The sequence below is a fragment of the Solea senegalensis genome, linkage group LG17 (assembly GCF_019176455.1).
Source record: "Solea senegalensis isolate Sse05_10M linkage group LG17, IFAPA_SoseM_1, whole genome shotgun sequence".
In the NCBI taxonomy this organism is placed as follows: domain Eukaryota; kingdom Metazoa; phylum Chordata; class Actinopteri; order Pleuronectiformes; family Soleidae; genus Solea; species Solea senegalensis.
In genome coordinates this window covers 6,130,150-6,151,167 of record NC_058037.1, presented here as the reverse complement: position 1 = coordinate 6,151,167, position 21,018 = coordinate 6,130,150, and the positions used below count along the sequence as shown (strand labels likewise).

General features: G+C 39.5%; 1 protein-coding gene across 1 annotated transcript in view; it reads left to right on the top strand.

Annotated features, from left to right (window-relative positions):
- The first annotated feature begins 2,937 nt into the window (after nt 1-2,937).
- The window catches only part of LOC122783618 (pleckstrin homology domain interacting protein), a 31,725-nt gene continuing 13,644 nt past the window's right edge, over nt 2,938-21,018 (top strand). Inside the window, exons 1-15 of the mRNA XM_044048363.1 lie at nt 2,938-3,261; nt 3,378-3,436; nt 3,522-3,551; nt 3,703-3,762; nt 6,604-6,754; nt 7,743-7,841; nt 8,247-8,407; nt 13,692-13,913; nt 15,843-15,943; nt 16,350-16,420; nt 16,698-16,798; nt 17,270-17,310; nt 17,805-17,903; nt 18,700-18,856; nt 19,395-19,529. Of these exons, the coding sequence (XP_043904298.1) occupies nt 3,222-3,261; nt 3,378-3,436; nt 3,522-3,551; nt 3,703-3,762; nt 6,604-6,754; nt 7,743-7,841; nt 8,247-8,407; nt 13,692-13,913; nt 15,843-15,943; nt 16,350-16,420; nt 16,698-16,798; nt 17,270-17,310; nt 17,805-17,903; nt 18,700-18,856; nt 19,395-19,529 (1,527 nt within the window). The 5' untranslated portion in view covers nt 2,938-3,221. The remainder of the gene's footprint in view (nt 3,262-3,377; nt 3,437-3,521; nt 3,552-3,702; nt 3,763-6,603; nt 6,755-7,742; nt 7,842-8,246; nt 8,408-13,691; nt 13,914-15,842; nt 15,944-16,349; nt 16,421-16,697; nt 16,799-17,269; nt 17,311-17,804; nt 17,904-18,699; nt 18,857-19,394; nt 19,530-21,018) is intronic.

Genomic DNA, 21,018 nt, shown 5'->3' with positions numbered 1-21,018 from the left:
TGCCTCCTTGTGGCCATGTCAGTCAGCACAATAATAACTATACACTTGACGGTTAAGGTTGAAAGGTAAAATGGAAGAGATTGACCTGGCACTAAAAATTCAGACCTGGCCCTGTTCCACCCAACAGTGTTTAGACTTGAGTCATAAAACCAGTGAAATATGTATTAGAGTTTGCAAGATGGACTGGAGGTTTAGAGGACCATCCATCAAGTGGCAGGCACTTAAAATGGTAGTCCTAATTTCCCAAGAACTGTGGGATTTCTGTGAAGATGATGAACTTCCACAATGAGTTATGTACCAATAGAGGCAGCAGAATAGCAATGATCAGAAGAAGAAAGAGAAAAACAAAGAAGATCACTTTATTACTCTCCCAAGGTCCAAAATAATCTCATATTATAAACAATGAAACCTGAGTTTTTTGCATTTCTGTCATGAAAAGTTGCCTTTTGCTCATCTTTGCTACAGAAAGTGTCAAACTCAGCCCAACTTGATATGAGAGCATCCAGTGTGTACACAAGTAAGGGAATAAGCAAGAGAATGTTATTGTAGTCACTAATCAGATTATCTGGAGGATTCCTGCTCGCCTGATGTAGTATCTTGAAACAAATTCATAAATGCAAAGCATATAACAAGCCTAACAGGTGCAAAGATTAGGTTCACACACACACACAGCGCATGGACAGATATAGTCTCACAAAACAAATACCATTAGACATAATATGGCTCCATCAAATGGAATAAATATCAATTTGATGAGTAAAAATCATGTCACCTCTTACACAAACTGAAATAAACTACTCTGTTTGTATTTTACATGAAGTCATCTTTTACTGTACATGCATTGTAATCATATTTTAAAAAACAATTTCCACTTAAACATGAAGTGGTAATGCCGTACTGCATTTTGCAGAGAGCTCAATGGTTCATTTTATATCTGTACAACTTTAGGCAGATGACTGATCTAAATGGAACTCATTCACAGTCAAGGATCGCAGAATGGCTTAGCCATGGGTACAAGGGCCTTCGTATTTTAAATTTTATTACATTCTTTTTTTTATCAGAAAACTACACATCTTTTAGCCATTTAATTTGCTGCTGATGATTCAGTTTTCTTTCATCTCAAGATGACATAGCAGTTGTGATAAACAATTATTTTCCAATTCCTAAATAAAATGAGCAAGAACACCAGATTTTAGACATTGTAGAGAAGCATTCTTTACAGTTCATACTCCAAAGAAATTTAATTGATTAAATGTTCTCCACTTTTCATCAGCTAGGATTGGCACCAGCGCCCACTGCAACTCTCATGTGAGGGATAAAGTGGAAGAAGATGGATGGAAATGAATATAGGTCAAATTCAAAGTCAGAATACACCTTGACCCACATACCTTTTTAAAAGTCCTAACTGGTTAATGATGGGAAAAGTAAACATTTATGGCATAAAATAATAACATATATTGTATTTATAGAATCAAAATACTTATTTACGAGTTAATCACAGCTAATTGAACCATTATTTGAAATTGTAACCTGTCATTTATTAGTCTTACTTGTCCAGGTAAGAGGTTGTGTTTTTGGAGGAATTTTGAATAGTTTTCTGGGAATGTAAGTTATAGCTTAAGAAAGAAATTATTCAATTTTCCTGTGATGCAGACATGGATCAGGATTAAACAAACAAACAAAAAAAAGTCTTGTGAGAGAAGAGACTTTGCTAAATGTTTTCCTAACTACGAGGCCTTAAGTCTTGTTCTAGAGAAACAGAAAACAGGGCTTGATTGTGTTTAAGATGAAAATGTTTGACCTTTGCAATAAGTGGTGCTGTAGGCTCATGTATTCAGACATTGTATAAAAAGATGGGAATAAATATTTGTTTGGGTAAATTACACAATGTAAGCAGCTGCTCATATCCCGCTCACATGGTTTATATTGAGAAATGTGGGAATAACATTGATTTTTAAAAAATAAGGACATTGAACACCTGCAATTTGCTTGAAATATATAATGTGGTTCCTGTGGTAAGTAAATAAATCACACATTAGATTCGAGTATGTGGATCCATGGAAAACAGAGGCGATAACTTGCTTTACAGATCCCACTGAGTGAGAGGGATTGTACAGGGATTATATTAGTAAATAAATGATTATATTTAAAATGTGTTTGCTGCTTTGGTAAAAACATATATTTTTTTAAATAGCATAAATTAATGCAACAGCTTAGTGTTAGTCATATTAATTCGCAGACGTTGTGTTAACCTCAGAGGAAGTGTGTCACTGCTGCCATGTAACTATCCCCTTATTAATGTTCCTAGTTAGTTGTATCTTGCATACATGTCTCACTGCCATTAAATCCCTGTAACTCACGAGGTTTCATTCATTAAGCTGCATTCCCCTTCTTCTCCAACCCTTCCCCCATTTTACTGCCTGGCAGTATTTGGAGGAGAAATGGACGACTTCCCCACCAAACGGCTCCCAGAGCGAGTGGGTGTGTTAGCGAGACATCTTGTTACACAATAACGACACAGTAAGAACAAACGAGGCCGTAACAAACACCGCAGACACATCACAGCAAGGTGTATGATTTGGTGAAACCTCGCCGAAACGATGAGATCTGTTACGAATCCACCTCAAAACACCACGGGAGCCATGTTTTACATCCGCCTTTAAAGAAAATACAGGAAATGTGACCAAATGTGCGCTTTGATGATTCCACAAGCAAATGAAAATGTATGTACGCTAAAAAAATGTATTATTAAACGCGATAAATGTCACCTAACTACGGAATAAGAGGAATTCTGCAGCAGTGTGTCCGCTCCTTTAGCAGGCTACCATTTCTACCTCCCCTCTACAGTGGAGTGCGTGTTACACACCGCGTGTGTCCTTCCGCAGGGGGCTTGCGCTTTTTTCCTTTGAGGGGGAGGGGGTGTAAACAAACTTGAGCCCACAACAAAGCGACTGGCACTAAAATTCACCCCGCGGGTTAGACAGAGCAGGCACGTTAAGGCGGTTGGGTATTTTCGCGTGAAAGCGGGTGTTTTGCGAGCGAAGTCGCGCGGCGCGCCCTAGTTGTCGCTTCGCGGAGAAATACTCGACGCAGGCGGGACTTTGTGTGAGCAGAGCTGAATGGAGGCAGCCTCTTCCTGGTGGATAAACAGTGACAGCTACAGGGCAGCCACCTAGACCCAGCACACAGGCTCTGGCGCTGCCCTGGCAAACAACACCAAAATGGCTTCAGACAGTACACACATCGCGCAGTTGACTTCTGGTGAGTAAAGCAGCTCGTAAAAATGTGTCATGGTTGTTTTAATATCCCCCCAGTTTCCTCGCTGCCCTCTTCTAACGCAGCTTCCCCGTCCTCTTCTCTCCCTCCAACCATACCAGAACTGTACTTCCTAATAGCCCGATTTCTAGAAGCTGGACCGTGTCAAAAAGCTGCCCAGGTTGGTGTACTTGCATTTTAGGATAATTTAGAATATGTCCGAAATGGTCACGGGGCGTAATTTTGTATTTGTTTCCTATTTTCAGACTCTGATAAGGGAGGTGGAGGAGAAGGAGGTAAGCAGTCAGCAGTGGGAGAGAGATGCTTGTCTCTGCACTGTACTTTGTCATGTTGCTTTCACTCTGATTTGTCATTTACTGTTTAAAAACACCACTTCATATATTTATGAACTGGGTGATCACAGTCGACACTGTTTTTCCACCTCAGCTGCTGCCACAAAGGTTGGACTGGACAGGACAGGAACACCCCGGGACGTACGAAAATTTGGTAAGGGTGCTCTATAACGGAGGAAAAAGTTTTTAGAGAGCAAAATAAAAATTGAATTTCCCGCAATTTTTAAATCAGGTGGTGAAGTCAAAAGTGGAAAAGGGGCTCTGCTGGGCGAGTTGGCTGCAGCTTGGGGGTCGTTTTGGGGCACCGTAGGTGTCGGGTCCCAGCCTGGTGTGCACCGTGGTGTGCGGGTTTGTTGCCATGCACGTCCTAAAGGTTTTAATAGTTGTTGTGAAAATGTGTGTGAAATGTTGATACGTCATGAGTGTTGTGGTGTAGGAGCGCCAGGATCCGGAGGAGGGACTCCCTGCGCCACAAGCCAGAGAGAGATGGAGGCGCTCTTGTCCTGCAAGAAGCATAATTTTGTGCATGGGCTGAAAAACACTCAAGGGGGCAAGAGTTTGAAAACAGGACTTTTTTTTTGGGAGGAGAATATAAACAATATAGAGAGTAAAGCCGGGGCTGCAGCTCGTGTGTGAGGCAGCTGCTGTCTGTGTCGGAGTCTTGTTGAGTTTGTTGTTCGGGGGTTTGTGATCTCAGCTCCGGGTTGAAGAGAGGAGGCAGATCGTTGATGTGAAGATGAGAGGTAACGTTTGAGCTGGTGCGTTTTTAATCGCGCTATTAACTGACGTGCTAATTGTCATGTAAACAAACAGGGGCTCGCCTGAAAGCGGCTTTTACGCATGGGGGCGTGGAGAGAATTAATCATTGCTTACATATTTATTTCTTAGCCAGTCTGCCCAGAGTACACATCACGGTCGCTTATTTTTGTTGCTGTTTAGTTTAAGTTATTTTTTTTAATATATTATATTAATCACCCTTGGCTTATTGAATCCACGAAGATTTGGCTTGTCATGGTTTTTTCCTCTTGGGTCCAAAAAGGCAGACATGGTGTGATCGCATGTCGTGTGGCTTGAAGTGGATGCAGATCTTTACGTTTTTTAGGAATTATCGACAGTGTGTTGCTGCCCGTGTGCGTGTGTGTGTTTTTTGTCTGTCTTCCTGCTTGGCTCACTCAGCTCTCCTTTCCTCCTCCTCCTCCTCCTCCTCCCATGCTCAGCCTCTCAGCCTGCCTCCTGTCTGTTGTGCATAATTCCCTCTATTAAAAGGAAAAATACTGCGGATAGTGTTTAATTATCAGGACAAATGTAAAGGGAGTGAGTATAGAGGCGGTTGCTTGTCAGTAGTGTGAGGTTGATGCCTGCGCTGACGCACAGTCAGAGGGTTGGGCAGCCATGAGGTATCAACTGCACACCTCTGCGATATTGTCATAATTAACATTGTTAGTTGTGGCTAATTAATTAAGGCGGGTTAATTAGATGTATAATAATAATAATTATTGTTAATTTCAAATTTGCATATGAAGCCAACCAGGAACGTGGAACACACACATATATAGACCGACTATATTAATTTAAAATATTATATGATCATAAATATGTGCAATTATTAATTTATATTAATTTGATTTTTGATGAATGAAGTTTCAACATTTTGCTGGTTTTTAATGTGTGATCTGGATTAAAGGGAACGTGAGTTTAGGTGCCATAGATATGTATGTGTTTATAAAACAGTGCGTGGAAATTAAAGGTGGTGATTCACACAGAGGGAACCTGCAGACGTGTGTGTAGGACCACGTGTGTGCTTTCTGGTGCTGCTGCTGTAGGCGTGTGGTGGTGTGGGGAGGCGGTGGTTGTTATCCATTACCCATCAGAAGGAAGTAAAATGGTGCAAATTGTTTTTACACATCACATAATGTGCTTGTGTGTGTGTGTGTGTCTGAGAGTGTGTACCTGCTCGTGTGGGTCCTGGCTGTGCTTGTACCTGAGGTGTGTGTGTGTGTGTGTGTGTGTGCTTGGATGTGTTCAGAATTACTGATCATGTCTCTGAACCAGCAAGGATGTTGAAAGCAATTAAGGGGTCATTAATTTTGTGTGTGTGTGTGTGTTGGTGCTCAGATAAAGGAATAAAGGAGTTATTTATGTGTGTGTGTGTGTGTGAGAGAGAGAGAGGGAGAGCGAGCGAGCAGTAATTGTTTAATTTCAGGGTTATTTGACCCAGTTCACATATTTAAATCAGATGTGTCTGAAACAAAGCTGATCTCCACATATCTCATTTAAATGAACATTCCTGAAATAGTGCTGTCATAAACACAGCGCTGCACGTCTCACTGTGTTTGTCTCTCTCTCATCCTGCTCTTTACTCTTACTTAGCTTTGTGTGTGTGTGTCTTCAGAAGTAGGCCATGCAGGAGTGTCCCCATGTGTCAGAGACACACTGTGTTTATAAGAGTGTGCCTTTCATTCGGTGTCATGCTTATGTTGCATGCCACGCCCCCTCCACTGCTGTTGAACTGCACTGTTGTTTAAAAGACAAACTGGTTGCAGCAGCATTCATTTGGTTGCACATGTCAGTTAATCCTTTCAATTCAATTAAAAAGTAATTATTTAGTCGTTTAATTTTTTTTCTCCAAATTATCCTTATTGAGTTTGTGTTGAAAAGAAGCTGTGACCTTGTGTTTTGTGTCACTTAATATTGCTGAGAAAAAAAATTACAATCCATCATTTCAGACTATTTTTTGTTTACTTTAAATAATCAGTTTAAATGTTTTAAGTTAACACCGATACTACATTTGTTTTTCTCCTTGGGTGCTTTTTTTGTAAGCACTAACCACTTTTTTTTGTCAGGGTCACTGAGCTGTTGATGTTTGGTGTTTCGATGCATCAGCATTTGGCAAAAGCTCACACACATCTCTTTCTGCTGCTCCTGCTCACCAGGAACTGTATCCGTTGGATTGCAAAATGTGATAAATACGGGTGTGTGATGTTTCTTTGCTCAGGTGAAGCTCAACCGGCACATCAGTCCAGACCACCTGCTGCAGGTCTGCTCCAGAGTTTGTCCGCTGCTCGAGACAGAAGTTCCCGCCAGCGTGCCGGGGCTCATCAGTCTGTTGGGGGCCGGCAGGCAGAATCTCCTCCGCACCAGCAAGAGTGAGTGCATTTGAATGCGTTTGCCGATGTGATGTATACACACATGTAGAGCTGCAACTAATGATTATTTCCATAATCGATTGATCGAGTAATAGTTTGTTTCATTAGTGTTTGTCAAACCTGGAAATGATGATAATCTCAAATGTCATGTTTTGTCCATAAACCAAAATGATTCAGTTTAAATGGGTTCTTTGTTATATGGAGCAAATAAATGAAGAACATATTCACATTTAAGAAGTTAAAACAATCGGAAATGTTGTTTTAATCATGAAAAAAGCTTCAAACCGATTCATCGATTATCAAAATAGTTGACGATTAATTTAGTAATTGATTAATAATCAATTAATCGAGTAATTGTTTCAGCTCTAGAGTAGACTAAAGCTTATGGTAATATATTATGTCAGTGTAGGTCTAATGTACAGTTGTGTAATGTTTGATTTTAGGGCTGAAAATGTAATAATTTTCAAAATGATGTAGTGAATCGCAAAGGCTGCATTCGAGAATATAGGTCAGACCCAGGGTCTGTTCTTCATGGTCACTGGTTTTCATCCACCTATTTCAGTGTCTGGGATTGTTTACAGAAATAGTGTATCACATTCTTATTAGAAAATTATTTTATTGTGGATAATTACTTATTAAACGCAGTTGCAGCTTCTCATTTCATTCTTTCGAATTAGAAAACAGAGCGGCATATGTATATATATATATATATATATATATATATATACATATATATATATATATATATATATATATATATATATATATATATACATATATATATATATATATATATATATATATATATATATATATATATATATATATATATATATATATATATATATGTTGATCTTATCTCGTGTTGCTCCATCATGTTTTAAATCTGTTACACTGTGACAATTGAACAAATGCTTGACTTAAATAAAAGTAACGCCACAAATCATATAGTAATTACATTATCTGTTATGTTTTTTTCTTTATTTAGGTTGCAAGCATGTGGTGTGGAAGGGCTCAGCACTGGCTGCACTTCACTGTGGACGACCACCGGAGCCACCAGTTATCTATGGGAGCCCACCTAATATTGGTAAGTAATAAAAATAAATAATAATTAATAAAATAAATTAGTGACACCCTTCCAGTTTTACTCTTTCAACTGTATATTTGCATGTTTTAATGAAATAAACCCGTTTCATTGGATACTGTCTTCTTGGTGCTTGGAGTGTAAGAAAAATATAGATACACTCAAATATTGTCATATTCATCCTCTCTCTAGCCAAAAAAAACCCCAGATATATTGATTTTGTATATAACATTTGTTATTTTTTAGGGAAAAATTAGTAAACAAGTTAGTACCTTGCTTACAGTATCTGAATGTATTGCAATTTCACAATATGTCATATCTACACCCCTGTGTCGATTTGCATCGCATCACCTGACTCCAGGCATCATTTTGCCCTTCCTGATGTGTGAATATTTTCTTGACGTGCAGTGGAGACGAGCTCCGGCCGTCGACTGATCGGCTCCTACCGTCTGCGGCAGCTGGTGCCCACCGCTGTGTACCAGCACATGAAGATGCATAAGAGGATCCTGGGACATCTGTCGTCCGTTTACTGCGTCACCTTTGACAGGACGGGACGACGCATCTTCACGGTAAGGCAGCGTGTTTTTTTTTTTGCTTGTGGTGGTGGTGTTGTGATGTAGGGGCTGAATGAGAATATATGTCATTGCTATGTTTCTGACAGATATTGTAACTATGATCAATGTGGTTTTAAGTCAAGTTTCAGTTCAAATTCTTCTGTGTCATAGATATAAAACATGATGGAACAGCACTGAAAAAACACTGATGACACATATTATCTATGTTTTTAAGACTATGTTTAACAATATGAACACAATTTCATATTAGTATTATTCAAATGAAATTGTTATATGAACACAAATTTCATCTAATTAAATTAAAAATAATTAAATATACTGGGACAGAACTGAGGTAACTGAGATTATTATATGTATGTAGCCACTAGTCCGCTAGTCTACATGCTGATGTGTCCTTGGGCAAGACACATAACCCCCACGTTGCTCCTGACAGCTGTTTTCCCGGCAGCATGTGAATGAGTGATAGAAAATGCACTCTGAGAAAGTGTGCGTGAATGGGTGAATGGCGAAACTGTAGTTTAAAGCAGCTTGAGTGGTCATCAAGACTAGAAAAGTGCTATGTAAATACTAACTATTCCTTTATTTCTATACAACAGCATTTGTACATGCTCCTGTAAAACAGAGCTCCAATGAAACAAGTATAAAGTATTTTTAATAGTTTCAATGCTTTAAAAGCTAGAGAATAATAATAAGCAAACTCACATAACCACATATTACTATTACCATAACTTAAACCAACATCGCTGAGGTTCGTTTCTACATGGAAGCATTACGCTCAACAGAGTTCATCATCAGTGAAGTTATCATCATCGTATTATCATCATCATTGTATTATTAAATTGCAGAATTTGTGATTTGATTTGGTGATTTGGGAATTGTATTTGAAAACTGTTAATTGTCCAGCTTTAGTGTGATGCCTCCGTTTGTGTGTAGCATAATGCTGGGGACACGCTACAAGATTTTTTGCCTTATTTTGCCCATTATTCGCTGTCGGGCAGAGTCTGCACCAGTCAGCACTAGTTGGGGACAGTTGGCATGGCTGGTTGGCACAGAAATCTGTCAGTGTGTGAGCGGGAAAGAATTGAATCAGCAAGTGTGTGAGGGTAACAGACACGACCTCAGTCACAGTCAATCAAACATGTTTGAATTTTTTAAGCCGACTCTGGACGCAATCGGGTAGTGTGTGCTGATTACTGACCTAACTGCAAACACGTGCTGCCAGCAGCCAATGAAAGAGTAGGGGAAACAGGAAATTGTGTCAGAAGCGGGGATCAAAACAGTGATGGCGATGTTTGTTTATGCTTTAAACTGTTGCTCCTATAGACACGGTTGGAGTTGTGATGCGTTCAGTTGGTTTGTCAAATCATGTCGCCTGTGATCCGTCGTCAGGCGCTGTCGTTAAATGTTTGATCCACAAAAAAATCTGTTGAAACCAGTCAGTAAGTGTGTGCTCCAAGTCTTTTCAAAATGTGTAATGACTGGGAAAGTTTCCCGAGCGGCATGCTGTTTGTTGAGGGTTCACTCCTTGTCGGTTGTGGTCATGTTTGATTGTTACAGGGTGTCTTTGGCTTGCGAGGATGACCCAGTATCTGTTTGTGTTATCTAACAGTAACAGTTGTGGCGGGATGTAATTAATGTTTACCTCACTGGGGTGGAGCATCTTTCACTCAGTGACTCACAGCTGTAACTGAATTCACCTTGCAGCAAAAGAAAAAAAAGAAAAGAAAAATCCACACAACTTTTTTGACAGCGATCACGTTTTAAAAAAGGGAAAGAAGACATGTTCATGAAAAGATGGATGTCGCTGCCTTTACATAGATGTTGCTGTGTTAGCTTTGGTGCAGACGTGTTGGTGATACAGTGCGAGCTATGCTTTGAATATTAAATCAACACGGAGATAATATTGATTTAATGTTGCCGGCCCTCGTTTTGCTTTCTGCCTGCTGCTATACACCATTTTCAGCTTTCACTTCTTAAATCTCTAAAAATGGCTGTCTGCTGAGAGGGAGCAGGGGGAGGAGGAGGAGGGCTTTTCGATTGACTCTCTGTCTCTCTCTTCATGTTATCTCTCTTTCTCTTTTTCCTCTCCCCTCGTCCCTTATCCTACACTGCATCTCCTTTGTTCCTTTCACCCCCTCTCTTCTCCTTGCTATTTCTCATCATAACAGGAGAAAATGTTTCCTCTGAGGCATTGGCTAAGTGCCAGAATTAAAATTCGTTCTTAGTCTCCCTCACTTTCTCCATCTCCCTTTTTTTTCCCTCTCAGCTCTTTTTTCCCCCTCTCCCTTTTTTTTTTCTTGCTGTCTCCTTTCATCGCAATATCATTTTTATTTAAATATTTTCTTATTTTTAGATCAGTTTTGTGTGTGTGTGTGTTTTTCCCTGGCTTTGCTGCAGTGGCAGCATGGGTAATTGATTAAATAGTTTAGCCTAAACATTCACTGAAGTCGCGTGTGATCAATGGGCATGTGCGTAAAGGTTTGGCTAAACAGTTCATTGGCAAACGGCCATATTGATTTGAGTAATATAGCTTTGGAAGAGGCTCGGGGCTCATTATCATGGCCACAAGGACAAATTATACTAGCTGCTATGGATTGTTTGTCTCAGTAACTGTAGCTAACTCAACTGGCCGTAATATACTGTAACTTGACATCTATACCAAGGTTGTGCTGCTTCATATGTTTCATGTCAAGCACCTTTTTAATCCAGGCCCTCATTTGATCTCGTCCATTATCTGTTCATCATGTCACCGTGGGGGGTTTTTACATTGCCATGGGACCACTTGTAGTTCAGTCAGTCCACGGGAAACAACTGTGTCTCGAGTCACACTCTGCTCGACTGGTGGTGATGGAGAAAGTGATTAAGATTTATTCGAAGCGGGTGGGGGAGTTGGTGTTTTCAGCTCATGTTTCTCTTCAATCTAATTGCCTGGCCTTTCTTTTACAATGTTTTGGTGTATGGGTTCAAACAAGAAACAACTTTATAATCTGATGTAGGAGCCTGACTTATTTGTCAGACATAGATTTTAATTAAAAGTTCAATTCATGTTGATCAGAGCTTTAGGTGAGTATGTGCCTTATAAACTGTATGCATGTATATACATTCATATACAGATAAGTGAATACAGTATACATTTACTAACTTTTTCTTTTTATTGTGAGCTTTTTTTTACACCATTTATTATGTGTCACTATTCAATTTCAATTTTGTTAATGTCAATTTTCAAAACTACTAAATAAGTAGAAGAAAGTAAAATAAATGATAACATTTACTTTCTATAACACTCTTTTCAAATGTAGAATTGTTTGTCTGAGGGCCCCTATATATTTCTGTCCCTAATAAATTGCAAAAACTAGACTCTTGAAATTATATATACACTTTATTAATCCGCTAGGGGTAATTCTTTCTCTGCATTCAACTTAATCCTCTACTAGGAAGCTTTCTATAAGGAGCAGTGGGCAGCCACTCAGCAGCGCCTGGGGAGCCCTTTGACCTGGTGACCGGCAACCCTCTGGTTAGAAGCCAAGTTCCCTTTCCACTTAGCCATGGGCTGCCCCCACTAAATGCAATATTTAGTCACTATTCTAGTCTTTTAGTGTATATTCTAGTCTTGATTCTAGGTTTACTGTGGTTTACGAGTGAGTTTGGATATTCCAAATTGAACATGGGATTGTCTCGTCTTGGAACACACTGTCCCTCTATGCAGATCAAAGTATGTGTCTGATGTCTCCCACTGGGGAAGAAGGTGAACTTTTGAACTCTAATTACTGATGGAATTAAAAAAAATGATAGTACATTATTTATACACAATGTAAATAATTATTAGTTGCAACTGTATCATGTAACTATTAATCTAGTAGTTTGACATTCACAGAGGGCATTTTAGTCCATTAATGACCTTTATTTGTAACCATACTTGCAGGACTTGTGCTGGTATTTTTAAATATGGTATTATTGTGGGGGTTCAGAGGAGTTGGAAGGACGTAGTATGCTGTGAATATGTCACACTGTGTCACCAGCACTTGTGATGCTGGTTAGGTGTAATTATAACCTTAACCCAGGTGTTCGATATATTGATTGGTTTATTAGTCAAAGCACAAATGGAAAATGTTTAACCTCTGATCAGGTGGATGACAGCAGACATTTTCCGCTGAGTTACCTTTAATGAAACATGAACGTGTCACGATTCTGGGGCACAAAACCCCCCACAATGAATATATCGTTTTATGACTCTTTTCCCCAACCTTATTGATTTGTGGTCCTTCTTTTCTTGAACTCTGTTCTCTATTATTTTCATGCCTTGCCTTTTCTGATTTAAGGCTAAATATAGTGTTTTACAAACAGGATTCTCCCTCTAAAAATGTCCTCCCCCCCCTTTTTTTAAACCCAGAGTAGCTTTTGTCAAAATGAGACATCCCGTGAAGTCTCACTGAAGCCTCGGCTGATACACCTTATTTTTTTCTCTACACTTTGAGATTACACTTATCTACCTCTGTGTAGCTCTACTTTATTTCAGTGGGAGCTGGGTTTCCTCTTAGTACGGACCAGCCTGTCTCGCAGGAGTGTGAAAAATATCAGTCCTGGGTGGTGATACAGTGGACTTGTTTCTACTGTGTGCAGTATACTTACCTGCACACTGTAGCCCTGTCATTGTGAAAAGCCAAATGAAGGTTGGAGCCCGATGAAACATTAACACGGTCTCAAGAATCTGATTTCCCTCAATAATTCAGACGTGTACAGTGTTTTAAATAATGGAAACCAACACGAGAGCAATCATACAGTATATACTCAAATGTACTTTTAATTTAAGTAAGTTAAAGTAAGCTGATCTTAGTTTAAGACACAGAAGTAGTGATCTGCTTATTCATGAGTGAAAATGCTTTATGTCGCCCAGGCTAATGTATGGAATGTGCTCTGGAAGACAGATGAAGATTTATCTTTACTGATAATAATCTCACAAACCAGATAGATGGATAATCTGGTACATTCAGTGGTCCACTTTGTTTTCTTCTCACACTACAGATTGATCACATCTAATTATATATACAATCACGTATTAGAAGGCTGTTTGTCTTCCAAGTTTGCGGATTTGTAGCCCTGAGCAGCTGCATGCTCGGACAGAAAAGTCTTTTTGAACTTGTCATAATTATTTCATCTGTTTTACTGGACGTGTGCTTCAGGCCACTTCTCTGAAAAAAAAAAAAAAAAAAGTCTAAAATACCAGTCCTGATTCACATGTGATAGCCATGGGGACTGTTGTGTTGTCTGTCTTTCAAAGGGCTCAGACGACTGTCTTGTGAAAATCTGGGGAACAGACGATGGACGCCTGCTGGCCACGCTGCGCGGCCACGCTGCCGAGATCTCAGACATGGCCGTCAGCTATGAGAACACCATGATTGCTGCTGGTTCTTGTGACAAAACCATCAGAGTGTGGTGCTTACAGACGTGTGCACCGCTGGCTGTACTGGAGGGACATGCAGCCTCCATCACCTCACTACAGGTAGGAAGATTTTAGGGAATGTGGATTTACATGTGTGTCTTGATTTGTTTTGACCAAAAACAAATCCTTACCCCAATGTTTTAATCCTTTTTAATCCTTACCCCAACGTTTGTTTCTTGGTCTATCAAAACTTCACTCCTTCAGACACTTGTATCTATATTTGTATCATTCAGAGGATATAATTGAGATGCATGATGACGCAGTGTTTCCCCTTCATTCACCTAGGCTGGCAGTTCTTTTATGTCACTTACGACACTGCAGTCTCAGTCTGCTCTGTCTCATGTGAGCACTACGTCACACTTGGAGTGAAGCAGAGACCGATATAGTGAAAGTAACTGCAATAAATGCTTAATTAAATGAAATTACATTAATTTATATTTATTACATATAACATATATTACGTTAACCCACTTACGAGGATCAAGATAATGGGGCTGCCTGGATTTATATTGATTTTATGGCTGTGGTATTGTCAAAAAAATGTTCAATGAGTGAGTGCTTCTGCCTCCTTTTTCCAAGATAACTTTCACTTTAGATATCTGGCAGTTATTCAACCGTTTAAGAATAACCTGACGTCACAAACGTGTGACGCGCTGGTGAATCTTGTCTGTGATTGGAGAAGTCTATTTCTCTGCTTTCCGGTATCCATCCATCTGTCTTTATTCTTTATCCTCCACATGATGTTTTTTGTAGTGCATCACTTTAAAATTTGAATTAATGCTCATTACATTCAAATCGTTGTCAAATGGGTTCACACAATGCTGGTTAAGCCTGTCAGCTCCACATATCAAATCAAATGCTTTTATTTTGAAATTGCGCTTGGAACGTCATCATGCATGTTATTACTCCCTCGACCCTCATGTGCAGGATAATGCGGTAGAAGATGGATGGGTGGATGGATGAATGTATCATGATGTAATTTTAATCTTATATTGCTAATTTAATGGAGAGCCACTTAAACTCTTTATTTATCGTCCAACATGTGGGTGATGGATTAACAATTCCGTATTGTTTCTGTGAGCAGAGTGTCAGGTATGGCACTTAATGTGGTTTTATTGTTAAAATCCCCATTGGAAAGGCAAATAAATATGAAATATGTTGTCACTGACTTTTTTAGCAGATGTTATTTAAACGAGAGAAAATAGGGTATTAGTTGGGTGCTGTTTCAAGCCATGATTTAATCAACAGTAGTACGTTAGATTTTGAACAGTGTTAGAGAAATCTATGTTGACCTTTGCAAGACAGTCAGTACTGTTCTGTATGAATAATTTATTGATCGTTATGGTCTTTATACTGTATACGTTCTCTATATCACCAACAGAGTTTAACCCTCTAACACATAGATGACACTTTGCATTACCGTAATTACATGTCAGTTTGTGCTACTGGAAAAATTCCAACGGTTTCTGAAAGCTGAGAAGTTGCATGTCAAAGCCAACACATGGTCATTATGGTAATTTCTCTCGTGCTGTTGCAAGAAGCCGGAGAATCAGCATCTTTATCACCAGAGAGGAGAGAGTGGGAAGAACACCTGTACATAGTTACATGTTATCTTAAATTATGTTTTATACTGTTCAAATTTCAAATTTAACACGCACAATCTGGTGTTCATATGCAGCTACAGTGTTTTTTCTAAATAAACCTTTTTGTTTTTGTTCATTTTAAATTGTTATTACACTATTTTAACATGCAGTTAATTGTAAATAACTGCCAGATATTAAAAGTTATTCTGGAAAAAACATTTATATGGTTAAAATAAGCAAGAAAGTAAAAGACAAGACATTTTGAGGTTTAGGTGTTAAAGGGTTGTGGTGCCCTCTCTGTGCTCTCTCTCTGTCTGTCTGTCTTTAGGTCCCACATGTTTTTTTCGGAATATGATTTGAGTGTTGACATTGATTTGTTGTAACCTCTTCCTGGTTGTGTTTGCAGTTCTCTCCTCTCTGTTGTGGTTCCAAGCGCTACCTGTCCTCCACCGGAGCTGACGGAACCATCTGCTTCTGGCAGTGGGATGCACGCACGCTCAAGTTTTGGTGAGAAACACGAACGTAGCTCCCAGTGTCTCACCTGCACGACTGCTGTTCACATTCACATTTAGTCAGTGAAAATGTATTTTTTAATACAGAGAAATATTTTATGCAGTATATTATTGGCCTGTTTTGATCTACACTTCACTTAAAATTCACTGACACTCTTCTTCACGACTACTGTCACTTTCATCTTTATGTTTATAGTGCATTGATGCTTAAGTGTATCATAACTTTTACTGTATATATATATTTATTTACATAATACACTGTGTAAAGATGATGTTAAATCGGCACACCTGCCTGTGAAACCCGCTCTCTTTAAAGCATGCACAGTATCAGTATATTCAGGCGGGAATGGTTGTTCACCGTATTTAATATGTACTTTACTGTTCTTACGTGCATTTTTCAGTCAGAGGCCCAGTAAATTCACAGAGCGTTCCAGGCCTGGCGTCCAGATGATCTGCTCCTCCTTCAGCGCAGGTTAACACCACAAACCTTTATCACACATGTTCCACACCACCAGACGTAGAAGCAGAGCTAAAACAAAAGTTAGCCAAATTAGCCCAGATTATCTGATGAGTGTGCATCATTGAAGTTAAGTTAATCAGTCATTTAAATACTGGAATATGTGGATTTTGTTACGCTACTGTGGCGTGAGGAATGAATAATGAATAATGTTACATTTTAATTAACTGTAAATGAATGCATGTGTCCCGTATCATAATAGAAATCATTTTTATTCGCTGTGTGTTTTCAGGTGGGATGTTTCTTGCCACAGGAAGCACAGACCATATTATCAGGGTCTACTACTTTGGTTCAGGCCAACCCGAGAAGATCTCTGAACTTGAGTCCCATACAGTGAGTCAACTAAGACAATTATTGTTGTTTTCATTTGTTATGACTATTATTAAAATGTATGGATCTATTTTTTTTTAGGTGTCTGTGTGTCTTGTACATGCCCTGCTTCAAAAGTGTGATGTACAAAAATGCTAAAAGTATTAAAATAACACAAACAAAACAAATGCCCACTTACTCTTGCTTTTTATTCAAAGCTTTTAAGTGCATCTCATAGTCTTCCGCCGCTGCTGGAAGGTTGGGATTTGTTTTGTTGTTGTCAAGTAAGAATAGTTTTCGTTTTCACCATTATCCATGACAATTAGCAAACTCCCATCTAACCAAGGAAGATAGTGAGGTGGTGTAAAAGCTCTGCAAAGGACTTGCCAAAATTAGAGACCTTTAATTGTAATTCACGATAAAAGAGTTTTGTAAGACAGGAAGAAAAGAAATATGCGTTTATGACTTTTTTCCTGTTATTTTTTTCTCACCTAGGACAAAGTTGACAGCATCCAATTTTCACACTGCAGTGACAGGTGAGCTTGCACAGTTTGTGTGTTTGTGTGAGCCACATACTGTAGTTAGGTGCATTTAATTTCTGTGTGTGCGCATCTGGAACCGCAGGGTGTTGTAATGTGACTTGTTAGTGTCAGCAGAAACCCCACTGTTACTTTCTGATACATGCACGTATTCTCCCCCCCTCCCCCCCTCTCTCTTACATGCACAGACACACACACACACACACATGCTTGTATATCTCATGAACTCACTGAGTGTAAATGTATGTGTGCCTGTGTTGAATGTGCAGAAAAACAAGCTCAGCTTTAATTCTCCTGGGCTGCTGTAATCGCAGCAGTGCGCGCGGTAGACTGTCAATGCAAACGGGAGGGGTGGAGCGGAGGATACACACTATTAGTTTATACTGATGTGTGTAGATGAAAGCAGCCATTGTACAGCAGAACGCTGAAATAGAACCATGTGCCATCTTTACAGTTTAGCCGCTGCATTATTGTGTGTCCGTGTGCTGTAGGTTTGTGAGCGGCAGCAGGGATGGTACAGCACGAATCTGGCAGCTGCAGCCTCAGGGCTGGAGAAGCATTCTGCTGGACATGCAGACCAAATTACCCGGGTAAGTGTGTGCACAGCTGTCAAAGTGTGCTTTCTCCACCAGCACTGCTGTGTTCAGAGCTCAGAGCCTTGGGCTTGGAAGGTCCTGTGGGTTATAATGTCAAGATTTATTTCATACAAATCAATCAAAGCGTCCCAGACCTGCTGTATATGAATATGTGAGGGATCCCTGCTGAAAACTGTGCACTGGTCTGAAGCAACAAAACCCCGCCCCCAAAAACCAACATTCATTTAAATGGAGCTTGAAGTGATTAAAATCCCTCTGTATCACCATCAGCATTTATTTATTCACAGCTACACAAGGGGATTTGTAGTGTACTTACAATAAATGATCAACTTAAACAACACTTTCACACCTGTGGCATGATGGTTGAACTTAGCAGTGATTGATGACCTGATTGCTTGCAGACAGAATATCGATTTACTGTGGGAATCACAGACAACGGATGAATGGAGATGACACTGACTGGCATTTCAAATCTATATTGCCTGAACACAATGAACTCAAGGAATATGCAAGAATGGCAGTAAATGCCCACAACACAGTTATTTAATCTGTGCTTTGCTTGCACTCAAACCCCTGGATAATTTAATAGATAGTGTAAAACATAAAAGTATGTGAAAGTATTTTATCTCCAGTGCATAAGCGCAAGAATATTTGTGCACCGTCTGACCTGGAAATGTCTGGAAAAGATGAGAAAACATCTATGCCGCATTTCTCCTTGTATATACTGTGCATGTATTTAAATATTAAAATAAATAAATGTGTAAACATGACATCAACATCTTCCCTCCAGGAAGTACAACCCTCCGCCACTGGAAGACAAGGTGACCAAGCTGAAGGTTACCATGGTAGCGTGGGATCGCCACGACGGCACGGTGATCACGGCAGCCAACAACCTGACGCTGAAGGTGTGGAACTCCACGACCGGAAACCTCGTCCATGTGCTGATGGTATGAAGTGGAAAAACACATTAACACAGACACACAAGTGCAAAGAAACTTTTAAAAGAGTTAAAGGTGTCTCTTCAGGGGTCGCCGCAGTGTATCCCTCCTCTACACGTGACCAAACATCTCAAACTTGCCTGCTTGCTTGCTTACTAAAAAAGCTATGGATTTTTCAGTGGCTGTCTTACCTTGATACATAAAATGCACCCCGAACATTGCATTTTCTGCTGGAAACTCTCTATGGTGTTGCATTCATGGATGTAGAAGTGTTGGATGCAAAACCTTACCACATTATCCTTGAAGGAAAAACAAAAAAAGGTTGTTAAAAAAGATCGTGTTAATTGATTCTGTTGCTTGCGTTAAACCGCTGAAATGTTCAAAGTTCATGTAAATAAACAGGCAGCTCCGTCTGCGTAATAGTTGCTTAAATGCTAATGACATGAAATCAGTTTAATTCACAGTTACAAACGGCCATTGATTTTTCCCATCTTCATTTATTTCTCATGAGTGACTTATTGTCGACGTTCGTGTCGTTTAATGACAGGGTCACGAGGATGAGGTGTTTGTTTTGGAGCCACACCCCTTTGATCCGAGAATCCTCTTCTCAGCGGGGCATGATGGGAACTGTATTGTCTGGGACCTGGCCAGAGGGGTCAAGATCCGCTCCTATTTCAACATGGTAAGTTTCTCACTGTCACTGGATTTCTGAGCTGTTTTTTTTTGCAAACAGTCATTCTGAAGCTGGAAAATTATTTTTACACCATAATGACGGATTAAAAAAAAAAAAAAATCATATTAAACCTCCAAAAGAAAATGATTAACTACTTTCCACTGCCTGTTTTCTTTTCAGTTTTTATCTTGGTGTGAATTGATGTATTAATGTATTAATGACTACTTTTTCACTTGTTGCATACCAAATAACAAAATCATCACAATCTGAGCTTGAATAGATGCATAACTGTGAGTCTTAACCTCGACAAATTGGAATTTTTGCCACTGAAGACGAGACATTAGTGAGTGTTCTGTCAAGTGTTCAAGTCCATGTACAAGTATATTTTTCCTCTCTTTGACATGTGTTGTCATGTTTGGATGTGAAGTCAGTGAATTAGTTAGCGTTGTGTGATGTGGACTACAGGGATACAGTGTTTTTTTTTTTTATTTGCTTCGTTCCCACCACACATTCTTTCCCTTTCCTTTCCCAGTGTCACTCTTTGTCTCGCATTCTTCCCCTCTCACCCACAGACCAAACCCCCACCACCACCTCCCCCGGTGCTTTCACTTTCTCCCTTTGCTGCCTCACTTTATCCCCTCCACGTATTGTATTATTGTGTATATTATTAAGTGTGTCCATAGGCATGAGTCACTAGTAGAGTGAAACCATGTCGTCCACACTTGTGGTGCGTATGCTGCTGTACATATTCACCCAGCGTGATAATCATTAAAGACACTGTTGTATTTCCTGCTTGTGTCTCTATGGTAACCAAGGACAGCATTCATCGCAGTGAGTCACTCAGTGAGCTGGTCAGTTGCCTGAAACTTGGTGTAGATCACAGACAGTAAATGGCCTTAGTCTTTACCCAAATTGTGTAAAAAAAAGGCACAACTCTCAGTATGAAACTTAAAGGGATAATGCGGCATCTTGGAAATTAACCTATTACTTTCTTGTTGACAGATGAGAATAAAGAGTTTTGCTGTTAAATTGAAGAAAGGAAACGGGTAGAAACAGTTATACCTGCACGTACTTGAACTGTGCAGCTGTAAAAATCGTGAATTTTTTCTAGTGGCATTTCATACAAAACTGTTTGAGCATTAGAGGTGTTGATGGACAGGTTTTTTTCTTCTAGACAAATCCAGACTTGCTGCTTCCCTTGTCTTCTGTCTGAGTGAGACTTAGCTCACGAGCAGCTCCCTGTGATCATATATAGTGAGACAGACATAGAGTGTAGAGTTGTAAGAGTTGTATCAGTCTAACTCTCACCAAGAAAGTTAAAAAAAAAATCGAAAAAAAATGGAAGCATATTGTGCCCATTTCAACTTGAATTGCATTTCAAATCCACTCACTCACACCTTGTATACAAGACGTCCTCTAGGCTCAAGCAGAATAGGGTTCAGTACCTTTAATTAATGAACATTGAAAAATTCAAAACATGTTTTTATCACGTATTTTA